This window comes from Halichoerus grypus, chromosome 6, assembly GCF_964656455.1.
Source record: "Halichoerus grypus chromosome 6, mHalGry1.hap1.1, whole genome shotgun sequence".
In the NCBI taxonomy this organism is placed as follows: Eukaryota; Metazoa; Chordata; class Mammalia; order Carnivora; family Phocidae; genus Halichoerus; species Halichoerus grypus.
Window position 1 is genome coordinate 132,679,531 of NC_135717.1, and position 19,361 is coordinate 132,698,891.

The following is a 19,361-nucleotide window of genomic DNA, read 5'->3' on the forward strand; positions in this document are numbered from 1 at the left end:
TGCCTCATCGTTTGAAAACCAGGGCAAAAAGTAAGCAGCAGAGTTGGCAAGAGAAAATAGTACAACCTGAAAGGTGGGACAGAGTAGAAGGGAAAGACAAAAGGATGAGAGAATAAAAGAAAACAGAAAAAGAAATTGAAGGGAGATGGAGGTTGTGATGCTGATGAAGCTTAAGAATCAAGAAGTGATAACAGTTCTAGAAAGTGGGAGTGAGACAGTTAGAAAGCCTCAAAGAGTCAGTATCAGGAATGAGCTTTTGTGGCATTGTGTGACACATCTCCCTCTCTTTATGATTGAGGAGCCGAAGAAAAGAGAAAAAGTGGGGAGGAGAGCATCCTTTGTCTCCCGGTAGGCAAAACTGGGGAACTATCATCTACAAGGCCCTTTCCAAATCTAACATAATCTCTGAATTGTAAGTCATATATATATTTTATTAAGATTCCCTGTTTGGTTAAGATTATGTCACTGTGGTCTGTGTGACTTCCGTGAAAGTCACCATGTAACAGTTCTCAGAAGCTAGGATCATAATGCCCTTCAGTTTTAAGTAGCTTATAAATTTTTTTAAAAGTTGACCAGTTCGAAAGTAAGAACCTCGGCTAGAACCAGGTCCTAGAGCTTTCTGGTCTTCCCTTGGGTGATTCCTCAGCTGGCTCATTGTTAAAATCTATGATATCTGTTTCCTTGGTGTCCAGGTTTTCCATTAAATACAGCATATCAGGAGAGGCTCGAGAGCCAGCCACAATGTTGATTCCACTGGTCTCTGAGGATGCTTCTATGTCAAGTAAAAGAACGGGCTCAGGGCTCACGGGGTCTGAACTAAGGCCTGCCGGTGAGGTGGGGCTGGACTCCAGGAACCCTGGAAGGCTCCACCTTTTCAGGAACTTGTCATCATTAGGGTCTTCCCCAGAGGCAAACGTGAGGACGTTTCTTTCATCTTTGGCTGAACTAATCTGGGGACTGGGGTCCCTAGGAGGTGTCCCTTTCTCTGTGGGGCATGAAATCAATCCCACAGGGACCGCCTGCTGTCCAGTCCTGCTTGGCTCTACCCCAGTAAAATCTGCACTCTGGATGGAGGTGGTGGAGCCATCTGACACGGGCACTGGTCCCTCAGCCATTGTGATCAGTACCTCGGGGACCTGCGGCATTTTGGTGGGGGAGACCCTCATGCTGGGCTGTGGACTCAGGCTCTGCAAAGTGCTCGTCTGGCTGGTCTCCCTGATGGTGGACAGCTCCTCCAGGCTGGAGTAGAGCTTACTGCTCCCCTCTGGGGAGCAGGGTTGCTTCTGGGTGCCTGAGGCACGGTGGGGGCTTCTCGAGGGCACATCCAGCAGATCCCTGGCTGGGCTGACCTCACCACTTGGGGGAAAGAACATGGAGCTGTCACTGGCCTGCCGGCCGTAGCTTCTCCTCCGGGGGCTGGAGGGGTGTTCGTGGGCACTCAGGAACCTCTTGACTCTCCTAATCACAGAACGGCGGTGGCCGTGCTTCTCGTAACTCCACAGCCACTCCTCGCCAGGGAAGTCGGACCCGGACAGTCTGAAACACACAAGGACACAAGGCAGGCAGCTCAGCTTCGGGGCCTCAACTCTCTGGGCAGCACCTCAAAGTTAAGGGCAGAGTCTGGTGTTCGCATTCCAGATTTTGAAATGGAAGAAATTTTAATTTGAGAGAGTCCAGCAGAGATTCTCGGAACTCTTGGTCCCAGGACCTTTTTAAACTCTTAAAAATTACTGAATACCCCGAAGAGATTTGTTTATGTGGATTATACCTATTGCTATTTATTGTATTGGAAATAACTGAGGAATATAAAAAAAGAAAACCCACACATACAAGAATGTGCAAGCTCACATTCCATTAAATGTTAAGTGATGACATCATCACATAGCATGGAGCCTCTGGAAAATTCCACTCTACACTCAGGAAAGAATGAGACTGAAAAAGGTAAATAACATTTTAGTGTTGTTACAAAAATAGTTTTGACCTTAAGGACTTGGGTCTTGGGGGTCTTGGTTTCTGGGGAGTCCCAGCAGTTCCCAGACCACACTTTGAAAATCACTAATCTAGAGATTTGGACATTAAAAAAAAATAAAGATACAATGGGTGTTCCTTCACCCTTATTACAGGTGAACCAAGGCCATGAACTAAGGATCCATAAAACCCTCCAGAATAATGGATCATAGTTAAATTCAAGACCATGCAAAACACAGCTGACATTTGCATTTATTTAAGTACCTTCCATGCATTAATTCACTTAATTATCACATTCATTGTGTGAGCTGGTACTATTATGATTCTCACTTTACAGATGAAGAAACTGAGGTCCAGAGAGATTCCTGAAGGCTGTGTAGCCGGTGGGGGCAGAACTCAGAAATCTGACTCCAAAACCTTTGTTCTTAATCCCTTTTATATACATGGGTATCGGGTAACAAGGGGGAGCCTGGGGGGGGTGCAGATTAATGAGTAAAACAGTCTTTGCCCACAGGTAATTTGTTACCATCACTGGTCTGCTCACCTAGGGTTAAGGAAGGAGAAATGTGAACTCTGTGGAGTGTGGCCTTGCAATGTGGCCTAGCAATGTGACCGGGCTCCCCGCTGCTGAAGTTTGATTGATTTGGTAATGTTGAATTTTCAACATTTGAGACCTAAAACAAATAATCCTACCCTTTTGAATCTTCTCCTTCAAGGCTGAAAGAAAATGGATAATTGGGATGACAGTGAGGGCTATGGGGTAGTAAGACCAAGTCCGGCCTCACAGTACATGGTGCATGTACCGTCTCACTGAGGTTTGAGGAAGAGCTACTTAAGCCTTGCCCTTAAACCGCAAATGCTCACAATGGCTCTGGGAGCAACTGTGCTCCATCCACCCCGGTGCAGGATTCATGTGGGCATCCGTGGGGACAAGATGCCTACACAGTGCCAGGTGCACTTTCTGTGACCCAAAGGGGAAAGTTGGAACAGCACGATATTGGTGTAACCTGAAAGGGCAAAGTGAGCAGCAAAGAGAACGTTGTTCCTCCGTGTTTATGAATAAAAGATGGCTGGTTGAGAGGATTAACTGGCTAAATGTCCCCAAATGGCATCCGATTACAACCTCGTGCTATTATTCTAAAACCCCAGCAGAGCCCTTGGCTACCAGATAGTCTCTGCCTGCCACCCCCCGCCACCGCCCCGCCCCCCCCCCCCACCTGCCCCACACAGCTGGGCTGTGCACAGCTCCGATTCTGTTGCATGGACTTGGGAAATGCAGACTCATGCCTCAGCGGCCCCGGGCGCCCGGCTCATTGGATTTCATGAGGTCAGATCTGCAGTCACACTTCAGGAGTGCACTCAGTTAAGGAGGGCACCAGGGGAGCAACGGCGCGGGTCGTTCACCAAGATCGCCACGCTGGGCATCTGAGGCGGAGCTGGCCATCTCCCTTCATAGGGCGAGCCTCTGTCCTCCATCTGGGATCTTGACTTTTTATATGGGATTTGTCTTCCTTGCCTTCTTCTAAACCACACAACAGTGTAAGAACGATAACATCTTCCAGGAAACCCAGTTGTACTATTAGTACTTCAAAACTTTATAAATCCCAAGGACACAATTTTCTAACTATGCACTGATGTGATGGATGTGTATATTCAACGGGGGCAAGAGGATTAAGGCCCTGTGCCACAAATTAGAGAAAAACAGACCAGTTGCAAAGAACAAACTGCAAAAAGGGCAGTGCTCTTGCTCTTGTTCAATCAATACCGATTCACCAACTGACACCGGGCAGGGCTGCCAATGAGACCCCACTGCACCTTCCTGCCTCATGAGACTGTGGTGTGGACGCATGAGATTTATCCACTTACCCGACTCAATCTATTGAGCACCAGCTACGAATAAATTAGCTGCATATGTACTATATCGCATCATTTAAGAGGAGGGAGAAAGCATGTATATAAATAGCTACATTTGGGGCCAAGTTTTCGAGCTGGCTTTTGACATTGAGTAGGAATCGAATGGGCAGAGAAGGGACAGAGTATTCCAAGTGGAAGAAGTGACTTGAGCAAATAAGACAGGGGAAGCTCTAGGGTGTTTGTGAGGAATAGCAGATACCTGAGTTGTATCAAGCACAGAAGAGTTGAGGCAGACAGCTGAAAAGGCAGCCTTTATTGTGTTACAGAGTCTCACATCGAGGTCGAGGGATTTGGACTTTACGCAGAGGCAGTGGGCAGCTTTGGACTCTTCAAGAATGGAGGGCATAACTAGCCGTGTGCTGTTTGGTAGTAGTGTGCAAGCTGGAAAAGCTATATGGAAAGCAACGTTGATGAATGTTGTCATCTAGAAATGCTTTGGATGAGAAACATGATGTGGGAACTTTCCATGCTATTAGTCAGAAGGACTTCTGTTAGTGGGGAAGATCACTTGGCTGCCTGTGATCTGGGGGACTGACGTGGTGAAGGAGGCCCTCCGGGTGTTTATGCTATCAAAGAGCAGGAGTGAGACTCCCGAGCGTGATGAACCTAACAACCTTTTGTCCAAATGTTTCCGTGAGGGAACGTCTCACTGCCTGCACACGATCCCCATCTCCTTTCTCCCATAGTCATGGTTCCCAATATGACAGCAGAAACCATGGTCTAAGAACAAAATGATTTAAAGCTTAGAGTACACAGAATAGAAAACATTAAAGGTTTTTCATTTCCCAGTTGGGAGGTTTGGATGTATCTTTTAGATCCTTTTAGACTTTCTTCTCCTCCTTATTTGGTTTTTAAAGTGTATCTTTAGAGGGTATGTGCTCTGGTAAGCGCTGTGAATTGTGCAAGACTGTTGAATCTCAGATCTGTACCTCTGAAACAAATAATGCAATATATGTTAAGAAAAAAAAAAGAAGAAGATAGCAGGAGGGGAAGAATGAAGGGGGGGAAATTGGAGGGGGAGACGAACCATGAGAGACGATGGACTCTGAAAAACAAACTGAGGGTTCTAGAGCGGAGGGGGGTGGGAGGATGGGTTGGCCTGGTGATGGGTATTAAAGAGGGCACATTCTGCATGTTATGCACAAACAATGAATCATGGAACACTACATCTAAAACTAATGATGTAATGTATGCTGATTAACATAACAATAAAAAATTAAAAAAAAATAAAGTGTACCTTTAGAATGGGGTGAGTACAATCCTGAGGCCCCAATATAACACCACTTAAAATGCCTCAAAACAATGATAGCAGAAACATTATATTGCTTTACATTAGAGAAGGTCAGCTGAAAAAGGTCTTACATTCTGGAATTCACTTGGACTTAAATAGGCAGGTAATTAGAGCTAGGAGGACGTTCATGGAAAGTGCCATGCAGCCCTTAGTGTCCAGAAGACGGAATTTGAGAATTGTCTCTGTGGTGAGGAAAAGGATTGATTTCCGGGAGCTTGCAGAACCAGGATTTCTGCTGCCTGGGCTGACTCTAACCAGCTGTGTGACCTTAGGAGAGCCACTTAACCTTTCTGTGACTCAGCATCGTACTCGATAAACTACTTCCTCCACCTGCCTCACAGGCTGTTTGGGAGTTCAAAAGGAGTAATAGATGTGGAAAAGCTTTGAAGGGTAGATGATATGAAAAGGTCTCTGTCAGGGACCGGCAGACTGTCAGAGGTGACTTCCAAGTCGTTGTTGACTTCTCGCACCTGGTTGGAGGAAAGGATAGTGTTTGCCCGAAGGTGACTCCCTTTTCTCCTCCAAGAGTGTATTTTAAAAGTGTCACTACACCTTGGAGCTGCCAACTGCCAATGAACTCCTTAGAAGGGAGGACTCTAACAGTCATTTCATGGTTAGATGAGGGCACTGAGTGAATGGAGAGGAAGCATTGGGACGGGAGAAACTGGGTTCTTCCGGAGAAGGAAGATGGGGCTGATCAGGTGGTTTTTGTGCCACTAGCAGACATGGCCGAATCCTGCAGGAAACACTGACTGCACAATGTAAATCATTAATATGGAAGAAATGAGAATAAGGAAGGTTGTGCCAAGTATTGGGCTCTTTTTGAGAAAGGGAGGTGGGGCACAGAGAATAGATTATGTTAAGCCAGTCAGGCCAATTGGTGCAAGCCGAGCCTAGGAAGGAGAGCATGCATAATTTCTACAGGTCACATTGGCGCCAGGATTGGATGTGTTCTTATTTCAATCTCAGCTGTTAAAAAAGACCAACAACTCACATTTTCAAAACATCTATTGAGCACTTACAACACCATCAGCCCCACAGTCTCCCTTGCCAGTGACAGATATCTGAAGGCATGAGCAGTAGTGACTTAATTAAGGGCTTTCGAGAAGCTGCTTGAGCTGGTCAGGGCGCTGAAGAACACTTGTCACCTCCTGTTGCCATAATAAGAGGCAGGGGACCGGACTGCTGGAGATGGTGGTGACTTTCAGAATCCTTGGGGTGTGTCTGATATGGAAAGACCGAAATAGTCCTGATGACTTGAGAGATTTAATGCTTTTTTTTTTTTTCGGAGCAAGCTTTTTACAAAGCAACCCCTTTCTCATGTGTATGATAGGTAAATATAGAGCTTCAAAAGGTTGAAGGGTAAAAGTGGATGATGCTTGCCTTTTTTAGTCTGGGCCATGTTTTTTTTTTTTTTTTTTTAATCTTCCCCCCAGGTTTACTGATATACAACTGACATAGAACATTCTGAAGTTTAATGTGTATGATGTGATTTGATACACGTGTGTATTGTGGAATGTTTGCCACAGTAAGTTTAGCCAACATCATCACCTCACGTGGTCGTCAATTTTTTTTTCTTGTTGTGCCACATTTAAAGCGGTATTTTGCCAACTTAAATTCAATTAATTTAGGTCATTTTAACCGAATTTTAATGAGGAATTTAGGAAATTGATGTTTAATATGATGAGTTCTACTTCTCACATCAGATTTATTGTTTTCAAATTGCTGGTGTTACTCAAAGTCACGCAGCTGCCTTGGAGGGAGCTGATAATTTGCCTGAAAATCTCTCAGGGCGGCAGGAGCACGTGTGGAGGAGCATTTATTCATGGCAAAGCCATTAGAGGCGAAGGCGGTTATTTATAACCGTTTTCACTGCAGAAGCTTGTCAAAGCGGTAGCCCAGGATTTATGAGATGGGAAAGGTAACTCTTATTCTGTGCTGGGAGGTGCGGGGCCAAGCGTTGTGAGGAAAATCCAGCAGACAGAAGGCTGTATCCATCCAGCACTCCCTTGCTGGGGGACAGTTTCCAGAAGTGGAGCATCATGGGAGGTTTGCTTAGCCCAGAGAGGTGCACACGGAACTGGCCACCCTCCCGCTACCTCTCTCTTGCCTCTCTGCTAGTTTGGACCGAGGATTATGGCAAATCTGGTAAAAGAACAGGCCTATCTAGCCTCGTGTTACCACTCTGGTTATGCTCACTTAGCCTCTGCTGGCTGAAACAAAAATAAATTGTGGTCCAAAGTGGGGGTTCACTTACAATCCCCCACGTTTCCACACTGTCGTATTCTACAAGAGTTTTGCTAGAAAAGGAAATTAAGTCATCTATACCTCTTATATCTTTTAGAAGGTGAAAATTGAGTGCCAGTGGTGAACCCATGTCGGCATTTGAAAGAAGCCCTGAGAAAGTTCTAAAATTACAAACTTAATGCCATCTCCTTGGGAGGTTCCATCTCTCCTTCCTTTCTGGTACATTAAGTGAAAATCAATGTTCCAAGAATACATTTTTGTTGAAGTTAGTGATTCAGAAATTGAGATATTTTTGGTAGTTTATAACCAAGCATGCAATAGTATATATCAGACTGTGTATTTTTTTGTAAAGATAAATATTTGAATATAGTTACCTAAGAAAGGATTACTGACTAAAACATCCATCTAGAAGTATATTTAACCACAATTTAATAAAGTATTTGCTTGTTAAGTATATGTTTTGGTATATTTGAGCTAGTATCACTAAGAATACTTCTGACTGTACCATGCAATCCTAATGCTTTGTGCACATTAAATATGTATGTATAATTGCAAAAAAGTAATTGTATTATCTCTACACATTCTTAGAAACTTTGGAATAAAGATAGATAAGTAAAAGTCATTATTTCTGGGTAAAGTGGTTGCAGTTTTACAGTACCAAATAAATCTTAAATAAATCCCTCAGCTCTGAACCAGAAGGAACTCTTACAAAAATGTTTATATTTCTCCTCTTTTCTAAGTGCGTCCTGAACTGACTTCTTAGACCCATTCCTTAAGATCACTCTAAATGTGAGGAAGTGGTGACATATTTGAATCCTGGCAGAAAGCCCAATAAAGCAGTGTTCTTTAAATGGTGCTGCAGCCAGAGGTTCAAGGTTCCTAAGCTGAGCGCATGCGTCTACATCAGCAGGACAGTGAGCGCGAGCACAGTCCCATGTGTATACCCTAGCGTGATCCACTTCATAAGCAGCAACAGCCCCTCTTCTCCAGGATTTGGAATCCTTCAGCTGTTATGGATAGATATTTCATTTGGGTTTTTCCAATGCCTTTAAGGGATTATTGCTTCTTTACTCTTGGTGGTTTTGATTTTCAAGATAGGATTAAAGGGAGTTATGAGACTTCAGGTCTTTCATTTCCATGTGTTCCATTCCTTGGAGACTTTTAAATTTGTGCTAATGGATAATCCCGAGTATTTAAAAAATAATAAGGATTTTGGAGTGACTCATGATGGTATAATGTGAAAAGCATTCTACCTCCAGCTAGCTGTGGTAGGCTAGGCCTGGATCTTATTTTTTGTTTGTTTTAAAAAGAAGTTTATTTTCAGCAATGCTGGCATGAGTTTAAGCATTCTAGGTTTGTTTTGATAAAGTTTGGTTTATTAGACATAAGTGTTTAGTATTGCCCAAAGAAGACCCATTTGCATTTCAGGGCTTGGGCCGTGTTTTCTTTATGTGTGTCTTATGGACAACTCTTCTTATGGCTGCTTGCCTGTGTTCTCTTCGTCTTGGTTAATAGTATCTCCACAGTAAAGACAATGCCAGGACACCTTAATTAAAACAGCAGATCACCGCAATGCATTTACCCTCTGCTGAATCCTTATTCCTATCTGTGCTAGCTCCTAATTTATTCTTAAAGATGCACATTAGACTTCTCAGCTCCAAGGAGTTTTGTCTGATTCACCGGGCTGGGTGAGCATTTCTCTATTGCTGTGTTTACCACATTGTATTATAACCTGTCTCCTCATTATGTCTGTGAGCTTAAGAGGTATTTGTTTTGTTTTTGTTTTGTTTTTTTTTTGCCTCTGCCTAGCATTTGGCATATAACCTACCATATACCAGGCCCTGAAAGCATATTTTGCCTAGAATAAATGGATGAGTTTGTTGTGTACGTGAAGATACAAGGAAAAACATGATATTGTAAATTTGTACTTGAGATAAAAAATGGGGGAAAACTTACTTTATTTCACTAATGTACATTTGATAAATGTGTAGAAAATAGGGCAATATTTTGAACATGTTCCTGAATATAGAGAAGAGAGGAATTGTCTCTAAGGAATTTCCTTTTTATGTGGAAATGAGCAGTGTATCAAATGTGAAGGAAAATATGAAGCAGAGTAATTTCTCAGGTTGCCCCTGGACAGTACTTTTGCTCAGTTATTGAGGGCATCACCTTAATTTTTAGAATTTCTGGGTCATGGGAATTGTGATCATAAGCTTGAAACATTGATATGAAAAGATAAGGGAACTTTGATTTCTGAATTAAATATACTGGGAACATACATCCTCAATAGAATAAGAAAATAAAAAACTTACTCATCCAGGAAAGGATTTTATATGCACATCAAGCAGCAAACACTTGTCTGAAATGTTTGCATCCATACTATTTTGACATCTGGTCTTTATTCTAATGCAAAGGGCTCGTTGGCTCAGTCATCATCAATAAAATCACCTGTGCTACAATAATCCTTACTCTTACCTTCCCTTTTCCCTGAGCCTCAGTCAGATGGCTCTCTTGATATTGACCTTGTATTTGGTGAGTGAACAATACAATGCTTAGGGAATTATCTTTTGTGATTTCAGAGGACATCTATTGCTTTTGTCAGCCTAGCAAACCATTCACCCTTTCCTGGTAATACCACCCTAATTTTCTTTTTCTTTTTTTAAAGATTTTATTTATTTATTTGACAGAGAGAGACGGAACACAAGCAGGCGGAGTGGGAGAGGGAGAAGCAGGCTCCCCGATGAGCAGGGAGCCCGATGTGGGGCTCGATCCCAGGGTCCTGGGCCAAAGGCAGATGCTTAACAGCTGAGCCACCCAGGCGCCCCCACCACCCTAATTTTCTTAAGACATCATCTACTCCATATGGTTGGTTGGGGCTGGCCACACCCCTTAGTCCAAAGATGGACATGTGAACCAGCCTTGGCTAATCAAAACATCATGTCTCCCTGTTGATAGTGATTGGTTCAACAATGGGCATGTTAGCCAAGCCCAGCCAATTAATTCAGTACTTTAATTTTAAGAGTTGGAGAAGAGATGTACTCTTTCCATAGGATTTGCTGAGAAGATAGGTTGTAGGCCTGAAGCTTCTGGCTGCCATCTTGCCATTTTGCAATCAGGAGGGGAGAGCCTGCCTGAAACCTGAGCCAATGGAGAGAAAAGCGGGAACAGAGAGACAGGGCAAGAGTGAGTCCTGGTGACATTCTTTGAGCCTCTGGATCCAGCCACACTCAAAGTGAGGCTAGTCTCTAGATGTGACCCAAGAAACCTTTTTTTGCTTATGTTAGCTGGAGTTGGTTTTCCATCACAGACAACCAGAAACAGCTTGTCTAATAGCACAGTCCTGGAAGGAATCTACAGTGATGGATCAAAGAGGACATTTCTGTGAATTCTCCAAAAGCCTGCATTCTTGGAGCGACTTTTCCTGGGTTGTGAGGCTCCCCTTGAATGGTCCTCATTCATGCAGAAAATCAAGACCAAGTGAGCTTTTGCCTGATTGTTTATTTGATCAATTGGTTCTAGAGGAGTCCAGTTAAATGCCTCCCCTAATAGACTCTGGCCTTTACCTGTGCCTGTTCCCATCCTGCTAACAAACAGTCCGTCTTAATTACAGGAATTCTCTCTGACAGCTAAAAACTTTGCTGCATTCTTAAATATCATATCTCCTAGTTTTCTCTGAAGCATTTTATTTTCTGTCTTAAATTTCCCAGAACTAGCTTAATACAAGTAACGGCTTAGACTTGTTTAATTTTTCTATGCCTCACTTTGACATCCACAAATGAGAGATTTACACAAGTCCATATTGACAACGCTCTATGGTTATATCTGGAGTGTTTTAGGTTTACAATCTCATTTAATCTTCTCAATAATTGTTTGGGGGTAGATATTTTCTTTGAGATCTTGTAAATCCCTAATTCTGAGTTTCTATATTTAGAAATAGGAGAAATATATATCCTAATACTTTCTAAGGAACATGGACACTTACATGAGAATGTAAAATTATGATGATTGGGATGAATGTGCAGATCAAGATAAAAATCTTGAGACCAAAAATATATCATTTTAACCATCCTGTACGAACAACTACCCATGGACAACAGCAATGGAGTCCAAGGGCGCTGACAGTCTAAATAGCATCACCGCCATGATTCCCCGACCCTATCAAATGTGCTGCTTTCTTTTCTCTTACAAATTAGATCTTCAAACACTTTGCATTAATCAGTGATGGGAATGGAGGGAAAGGTTAAAGCCTACTGAGATGTCCAAAAACAAACGCACAGAAAAACATCAGTTACTTTTCAAAATTGAGAAGGATTTCAAAATCCATGAAACTGCCCCTGAAGAATGAATGACAAAAGGCTGAGAACTGCAAACAACAGTGAATGACTCTTCCTGGAGCACGAGCAACCGGCTAGGGGGAGGGATGAGCACCCCAGGCTGGAGGAAGCCCCGGCTTAGCAGGCCTTCTCTAGAAGCAGAGGCAAGCCTAGCCTGGAACGTGCAACCTTCTCTAAGGTGTGCTTTGAGGACAACAAGGCAACTCTCCTGGCTCCTAAATCATCTCATTATTTGCCACAACTCCTGAAATTCTACTTTGTCATCTTTTCCTTTGGATCTTGAAAGGCTTTTAGCCTCAGAGGCTCCTTTGGAGGAGGAGTGCCATAAACCATTATTTGTTAGGATTAAGAGACATTCTGCCAAGGGTAAAGCCTTATAGGAATATGGTGGAAGCTAGATATCCTGATGGTAGGGAAAGAGGAGGGCTGAACACTGTGGGGGAGAGGAAAGAAGGTACCAGGGGGCAACGACAGGACATGAACTCACCTCACAAATCTGCTGAGAGCTGGCCTCAAAGAACAGCAAACAGTTTTGCCAAAAGTCATAAGAAAAATCCTGCAAAAGTTTTTTGCCTTTTCTACAATTTTTTAGAGGGGTTCTTCTTATTTTTCTAAATTTGTCCACAGTCTTCTCTTTAAGTTACTTGGAAACTGTGGCATCTGCCTTCAGCAAATATACTTAAACTTCCCCCACATTCACACATTTCTCCAAAATCAAATACATTATCAGATTTAATAAAATTATTCAAAAACTGTGCATGATTTACTTCAGGCCTCAGCCCATTTATTTAAAGCTAAGTACACAGGGACAGATTGTTATGTTAAAACTGCAGAACAGAGACTGACTGGTCTACTAAACATAGTTGAATTAAAATCCTAGAGAAAACTTTTGATAAAACTTACCTCATTCCTTAAGATTTGCTTGTCTCCACATAGTCTAACACAGTGCCTGCACACGGTATATGCTCAATTAATACTTGTTACAAATACATTTAATTATGATAATCATAATTAAAGACTATATAATTGAATAATTAAACTACTTTTCAAATTGGAAGAAAAAAAAGGGGATAGTTTCATAACTATTGGAAAAGTTTTCTGTGGTATAAAAACAAGGTAAAGTGCAAATTACCCCCAAATACACACACACACACACACACACCACATTTAAACCAGAAACTATAGTTTCTTTACTCTCAAACTTCCTTGGGCATATTAATTATATCTGAAAATTTGAAAAGGCTACCCTCCTAAGATATTAATAATTGAGAGCTGTCATGAAAATAAATTCAAGATCAGGACATAAAAAATCAGAACAGTGCCCTACTTATTTTCTAAATATTGATGATTTAAAAAAATGCACTTACCCCATTTCGACTGTTGACCCCAGAAATGAGGGTATGCAGTAGTCAGCAGCTGCCAGTGTATAAGGTGGTCGAGCAGCAGAATCGTCCCAGTAAATGTCCTTCTTCATCTTAGGTAAGCTCATGTGCATTTCATCCACAGCTAAAAGAGAGACCTAAAATCATCGTTTTATTGTTAGAATTAATTCGGTTGTGAGTTGTATTAAGAAAGAAAGTTCCAGTGGGTGGATGGGATTTGCAGGAGGATAGAACAGTCTGAAAGAGTAAATATACAAATGTCTGTTGTTCAATATTTGTTGTAACCAGGGCTGCCACACAGTTGTACATGTTGTTTACTGCACAAGAGCACTTGGAAATGGGCGTTAAGTGGGGCTATAAAACTGCCCAGACTTGGTTTGTCAAGCCACATTCCCAGAATGGAGCAAGCTATGTTTTACCTGGAGGCAGGAGAGACACCTTTTTCTTCTTTGTTCAAAGTTACTGTGTTGTCTAATGGCTATCCTGACAGCAAACTTAAAGTTCCAGATATTATAGGAAGTTGAAGATTCTCAATATCCCATTCTGTTGATTCCATAAACATACTTATACTTGATATCATGTCTTATGTGGGTTGATTTTTTGTTTGTTTTTTTGGAAAACTATATCAGCAAGTCTACACTGCCTGGGGCTATATAGCGGTCTCTTCCTGACTTTGACACACTGATGCATGAATAAATTATTAATCTTCTGCAAATCCAATTTTTACAAAGAGCAAGTGGCCTAACCATTATGCTTCCTCCCTGACAGACTGACAGTGTGATTGTTGGAGAAGGTCAATGGAGAGGAAGTAACCTCTGTTGACCTGAGAGCTGAACCCAGGCAATCGTAGGTCCCTCACCCCCCACCCCTCCCCTGTCATTGGAATGTACATTCTGCTCACTGTTCCCACAATGGAGCCACTTCAAGGACACAGCCTTGGGAGAGCAACGTGTTGTTGAGACCATCTGGACTGAAAGTGTGGCTGAACCCAGTTAAGGCCTCTGTATAAACTTAGAAGATTCTGGCAGGTGGGCATGGAGATCCACCCGTCTTGCGGCCACCCAAGCCAAGTCTGGTCTCTCAGTCCCCTTGCTTAGTCAACCTGCCACCTACCAATCTGGAGTGGCCTTTCTTCCCTCTCTGCTGACCCTCCACGTTTGGGCCAGTTTGTGAACCAACAGTGATCTACGGTGAAACATTTGAACCTCTTTAGGAGCTGAGTAAGAGCCTGAAGCAAGTAGACAAATTGAAATTCTTTTCTCAGCCTGTGAGAAAGAGAATGGTCTGAGGAGAGTCCTGCCAGAAAGGAAAATTCTCTCATGCTGGTTCTTCATGAAAAACCTCTCTGGAATAATGCTTTGGGGTCAGGGTCCTGGGGTCCATTTGGTTTAGTTCAGGCAGATTTGAGACAAAGTCGGTGTGGCCCACGTGCCCAGTGTCCAGCTGCATAGTCATCTGACCGCAGGCTCCTACATCACATGAATTCAGGAACTCACCTCACACCAGATCATGTCTGGCTGCCATTTTATGTCCCTGCTAACCTCACTTGGGTGGCAACAGAAAACAGATGAAAGAATGGATGAAAATATTGCTCTGTAGTAAGATGGAAGAGGCTGTGTAAAGCTAACAAAGAAACTTACAAAGAAAATTGGCTTGAAATTCTGCTTAAAAGGGACTAAACTTCACTGCAACGGACGTAAGACAACATACTGAAAAGCCAAACCTCTTTCATCTGTGACTAAAGCTCTGAAGTTCAGGGGCCTGTATTCAGAGTCTGTTCAGATTTGAAACATCACAAGTGATTCATTATTAATGTTTGCACAGGAAAGAGAAGCTCCTCTAACCTGCAAATTTCTGTCAATGCACCAGTTGGTTTCAAAATCATCATCGTCTTCTCCAAATGGGTTGATAAGCTGCTCAGCTACCTGCAGTTGAGAACATAGAATAAGTCTATCATGATGCTTGTGAAGACTAAGAATGCAGGCTGAAGGTGATGAAGATGAAGATGATGCCTTTTGCTACTTTCATAATATGAAGCCCAGAGGGGAGTGGGTCGTTTCATGGACACCGATATTTATCCACAAGTGAGACTTGACTCTCAGACCACGAATGAAGCACCTGCATGGGTTTGCTCTCCAGTGGATCTGTCTGTTCAGCTGGGGACAGTGCAGGCCCTCCCCAGGAGAAGCTGTGTACTGTTTAGGAGCCAAATGATTGATGTTCAGGTACAAATCGAGCCAGTGAGAGTTGAAGGAGCACTGACGAGGTGCAAGGCACTGTGCTGGGCACCTGCAGGGCTACGTAGCCTGTGATCTTAAGGAATTTACAAGGGCCCAGGTGATGAGACAAAATGTAACCACGGGGAAGATAAAACAGCAAAGAAAGACTTAAAGCACAATTAAAGAAAATAATACAAGGACTTTTCACATTTATTGGACATAACAGCTAAATGAACGAGTCAGAGAGCTAGCAAGTCATAAAGCTGGAATTTGTCTCACTTTGTTTTACTCTAAAGGATTTTCTGGTACCTGGTAAGTCAGTTTTCCCATGGACAAGTTTAGGTAGCTCCTTATCGCATTTTTTTTTTCACATATTTTCTAATAGTTAATCAATATGAAATGATCTACTGTGTTCCAGAATTGAAGAGACTTGATGAGAGATTTATATGCCAAATATGTAATGCTCCTTTTTAAATTATCCCTTTGAGGGGCACCTGGGCGGCTCAGTTGGTTAAGCATCGACTCTTGGTTTCATCTCAGGTCATGATCTTGGGGTTGTGAGATTGAGCCCCACGTGGGGCTCTGCGCTCAGTGCAAAATCTGCTTGGGATTCTCGCTCCCTCTCCTTCTGCCCTTACCCCCCTCAAATAAATAAATAAATCTTAAAAAAATCCCTTTGATTTTTATTATCTAGATATGTCTGTCTGTGTGTGTGTGTGAGAGAGAGATATTTTACATTGGGTCTAGATGGGAAAAACAAGTGTATAAAATAAAGGCACCATTGATTAGTTGAGTTTCTATATTCTCAGACTATTTGGTAGAAAATCTACCTACTTAATTTTTAGGATTTAAGTCTAACCACTAACCACTTAGAGCAGCTGTTCTCAATCTTGGATGATCCAAATCACCTGGGGAACTTTAAAGGGCCTTAATGCCTGGGTCCCTCCCTCAGAGATTCTGATTTAATGGAGGTGAGGTTGAGTTGAGCTATCAGTACTGGATGAAGCTCCAGGAGATTTTAGTGTGTGGCTGGAGTTGAGAACCATCGGCTTGGAGAGGCGCATCTCCCTTGTAAGTGACAAAACTGGGCAGCACCTGTGCCCCGAATCAGTCAGCTTCACAGCAATATCCATGTCAAAGTCCTTTACTGCAACTTCCAGGGGTTATCCACCCTTTCTGGCCCAGGGTTTTCCTTAACTGGGCCACTGGATAGACCCTAAAAATATTTTTGTTACATCCAGAATTTCACTTTTATGGGATCAGTCCTGTATATAGTATTAGAGTCTACATTTACCTACCCAAATGATACTTATGTTTCTGGATTGACTATCTCAAAAAATATCCTTTACTTTCTTAGAAGCTCCCTTTCCAGGAAATAACTGAGTAATATACTGTGTATAAGGTTAAGATGGTTTTGTTTGTTTGTTTGTTTTTGTTTTTACACTTTGAAAAGATTTATAAATATTAGGATGGGAAAGATAAAACAGCTACTTAGAAAGTGAGATATAATACATTGGGTGGGAAAATACTTCTCTTCTTTTAGGGTTGTCTGTCTCTTAAAGGAGCTAAGATTGTATTTTCATGTTTTGCCTTTAAAAGTATTTTATAAAGGAACAGAATGTTAATATTTTAGAGAGCATTTCAGAAGGCAGGAACTGCTAACGGTTCCGAACACGCTGGGCAAACACTTCACAGGGACACAAAGCAAAGAATAAAAAGCTCAGCACAACTCAGGGGACAGGACAATAAAAGACCAGAATGATCGAGCATTTGGGCCAGCGTGGTGATTTTCTAAGACTCGAGTCTTCTTTTTTCTCGAATGGGAGATGAGAGCTATTAGTTTCTCTTGCTCTTTCTCTGGCTTAAATGGGTAAAAATAATTAAGAATCACTGTCACCTGGCTGAAAATGTTTTTGCCAATTATAAGGGACACGCCTTTAGTTTTTGAAGTGCAGACATATTTATTTTCCCTGGTTACGATTCAAACCAAAAAGTAAAGGCACTGGCGGGGAAAATTTTGCCACAGCCTGGAAGGCCGCCTCAGTGCCCACACGCAACGTGGCTGGCTGGAAGGTCAAACGTTGGACAATTGGATTTTATTCAAGTCATCTTCAAACTGTCATTAGATTTCAATTAACTTAATGGAGCTCTTATCTTTGTGTGTGTGTGTGTGTGTGTGTGTGTGTGTGTGTGTGTGTACTTCTCTTTCGGAAGTTCACAGAAGAGCTGCAAGACTCGGGCCATGGTGTCTACGCACGCGTCCAGGGTAGAGGGGGGAGGGGACAGGAGGGGAGTGGAGGGGGGGCTGGGGGTGGGGACAAGTGCAATTCTGCACTGATGGTGGGACAAGTCCTTCTCATGGCTCTGACCTGTTTTTAATTTCCTGGCAAACCGAATGTCGTCATAAATCCCGGTGTTTCTGGTTTTGATTCTGATGAATCATTTTCTGAGGCTCAGTTCTGGTTTTGAAAATGGGATGCATTTATTTATTCATTTTTTATTTGAGAGAGAATGAGAGACAGAGAGCATGAGAGGGAGGAGAGTCAGAGGGAGAAGCAGACTCCCCACTGAGCAGGGAGCCCGATGCGGGACTCGATCCCGGGACTCCAGGATCATGACCTGAGCCGAAGGCAGTCACTTAACCAACTGAGCCACCCAGGCGCCCCGAAAATGGGATGCATTTAATGTGAGACAGCTAGTGGGATTTCAGAGAGTCGCAGTTAACTACGGAGTTGAGCCGAACCAAGATAATAATACAATACTAATGCTTAAGGCTTCTTATTTACTCTCGTACTCTGCCTAGCTGCCTACTGTGGTATAAAATATCAAGGCAGTTACAGTTATTACTTTAATTACATTACTATAATCTTAATGGGAGCACACAAAGACTTAACAAAAATCAGTAGCCATGAAAGAGTGTTCTTGTAATCTCTTCGCTTCAGATTGCTGTAATACGGTACTCACCACCTCTTGAATCCCTACTTTAAAAGTAATGACATCTCTGGGCGATTAAATGTTAAATCTACCTTTGAAGGGCTCCTGAACGAGTGACTCAGTAAAGGACCAGGGTGCAGAGTGTAGAACAGGACAGGGATTACAGAGCGGATCTCAGGCACGGAGACCGTGGGCTACCTTGAGCCATCCTGCATAGAAGAAGAACTGCAGGAGAGTGAAGATTGGAATGTAAAGGTCTAAGTCATGCCCCGCGTAGCCTTTGGTGGGATCCAAAAACTGGCGTCCAATCAGGCAGGCGAAGAAGAAGGTGTAGACAGCCAGCGTGACAACCTGCGGTGGAGAGAAGCCTGAGTGAGAGCCCGGCGCCCGGCACCCGCGGCAAGTAGCGAGGAAAAACCACGTGCAAAGTGTTTGATACCTGGGTGTAGACCAGTGGAATCCCAACCCAGTCATAGCCAAATAAGAGGCTGCACCAAGAGCGATATTTGTTCATTTCCTAAGCCAAAAACAGATAAAACACAGTTTACTACAATGATGGGTGTGGCAATAAATATTTCCTGGGATTCATAATGTAGCCATGGCTTTTATGAATATGTCTGTAAATGATGAGGCTGACTTTGTAAGGCTGGTAATTGGTTCTGAAGGCAACTCCAAAAGGAAAATTCTGAAAATGACAATCAACATCATTCCACAATGCAAAAAGGATGACTACAGTTGGACATTTTAAAAAATATTAAATCAGGACTTTATAGAACTATCCCCTACTCTGTTGAATCCATAATTTCCAACATGTATATTGGCCTAAAGTGGTGATGGGAAGGCAGGGGTTAATATTTTAAATAAGGTTTATTTAACAATATTTTAAATAAGTCATTTCTATCCATTTTGGTAAATTTCTGTGGAGAGCAGACTTTTTTTTGTTGTTGTTGTTTCCCTACCTCTTTTGAAAATATGCTTACTATAGATTTTAGAAAAAAAGAGGTGCACGCCCTCACCCCCTCAAATGAGGACTTTACAACACTTATATTAATAGAAAATATCTCTCTTTGGA

At 42.6% G+C, this 19,361-nt stretch overlaps 1 protein-coding gene across 1 annotated transcript in view; it reads right to left on the reverse strand.

The window, feature by feature from the left end:
- Nucleotides 1–596: 596 nt before the first annotated feature.
- Nucleotides 597–19,361, reverse strand: part of BEST3 (bestrophin 3) — a 32,802-nt gene continuing 14,037 nt past the window's right edge. The window contains exons 5-9 of the mRNA XM_036110378.2: nt 18,729–18,806; nt 18,488–18,640; nt 14,981–15,061; nt 13,122–13,273; nt 597–1,536 (exon numbers count right to left, since the gene is read on the reverse strand). Coding sequence (XP_035966271.2) covers nt 597–1,536; nt 13,122–13,273; nt 14,981–15,061; nt 18,488–18,640; nt 18,729–18,806 — 1,404 coding nt within the window. The remainder of the gene's footprint in view (nt 1,537–13,121; nt 13,274–14,980; nt 15,062–18,487; nt 18,641–18,728; nt 18,807–19,361) is intronic.